The sequence below is a fragment of the Penaeus monodon genome, chromosome 33 (genome assembly GCF_015228065.2).
Source record: "Penaeus monodon isolate SGIC_2016 chromosome 33, NSTDA_Pmon_1, whole genome shotgun sequence".
Taxonomy (NCBI): Eukaryota; Metazoa; Arthropoda; class Malacostraca; order Decapoda; family Penaeidae; genus Penaeus; species Penaeus monodon.
This window is the reverse complement of record NC_051418.1, coordinates 10,256,454-10,257,090: the sequence shown is the minus strand read 5'-3', so window position 1 is coordinate 10,257,090 and position 637 is coordinate 10,256,454. Positions and strand designations below refer to the sequence as shown.

General features: G+C 36.6%; 1 protein-coding gene across 1 annotated transcript in view; it reads right to left on the bottom strand.

Moving 5' to 3' along the window:
• The window catches only part of LOC119593994 (protein virilizer homolog), a gene marked incomplete at its 3' end in the record, with an annotated part of 18,344 nt that overhangs the window by 16,871 nt on the left and 836 nt on the right, over positions 1-637 (bottom strand). Inside the window, 1 exon segment of the mRNA XM_037943018.1 lies at positions 60-172. Within this exon segment, the coding sequence (XP_037798946.1) occupies positions 60-172 (113 nt within the window).

Below are 637 nucleotides of genomic sequence, written 5' to 3'. Positions count from 1 at the left end.
TAAAAACATTCACATGCTCTTGATTAAGCTTCTTATATATAAATCCCCATAAAACTTACCCAAGACGAACTCCGCCAGGGAAATCTGCCTGAACTCGAGCGCCGAGAGGAATAGCTCTCACCTCCGTCACTTGCACTGGCCTCGGGAACTGGACCAGATCCAGTTGAACTTTCTGGAAGATTAAAGTAAAAAAAATTCAGATTCAATCTCTACTTCTCACAGTAACAAACATTGACATGTCATACTCATCTCAAAACATCCTGCTGGTAATATATTTCAAGCATTTCATATCTATATTTTCCTGATAACTAATTCACAAGCTTAGCATATATTCACATAACAAAAACCCTAAGATTGGGCAAAAAAAAAAAACTACTGATATGAAATTATTATGTAAGTAAAGACTAACTTCAGAAATGGAGTAAATTGTCTTCCCTCACCTCTCAGAGAACAACTTACCTGTCTAGTAACCCTTTATAACTGTCTTTGCACATATCAGTCATAAAGTTACAATCAATAAGTGTCACTCTTAGATAGGCACTGCACTCTTAATGTATTTCTCTATTTCAAAACAGAAATGCAGTAACTGAGTAGTGCTCCAGGGTGACACCCCAAGCTATTGGAATATGGTAATCAA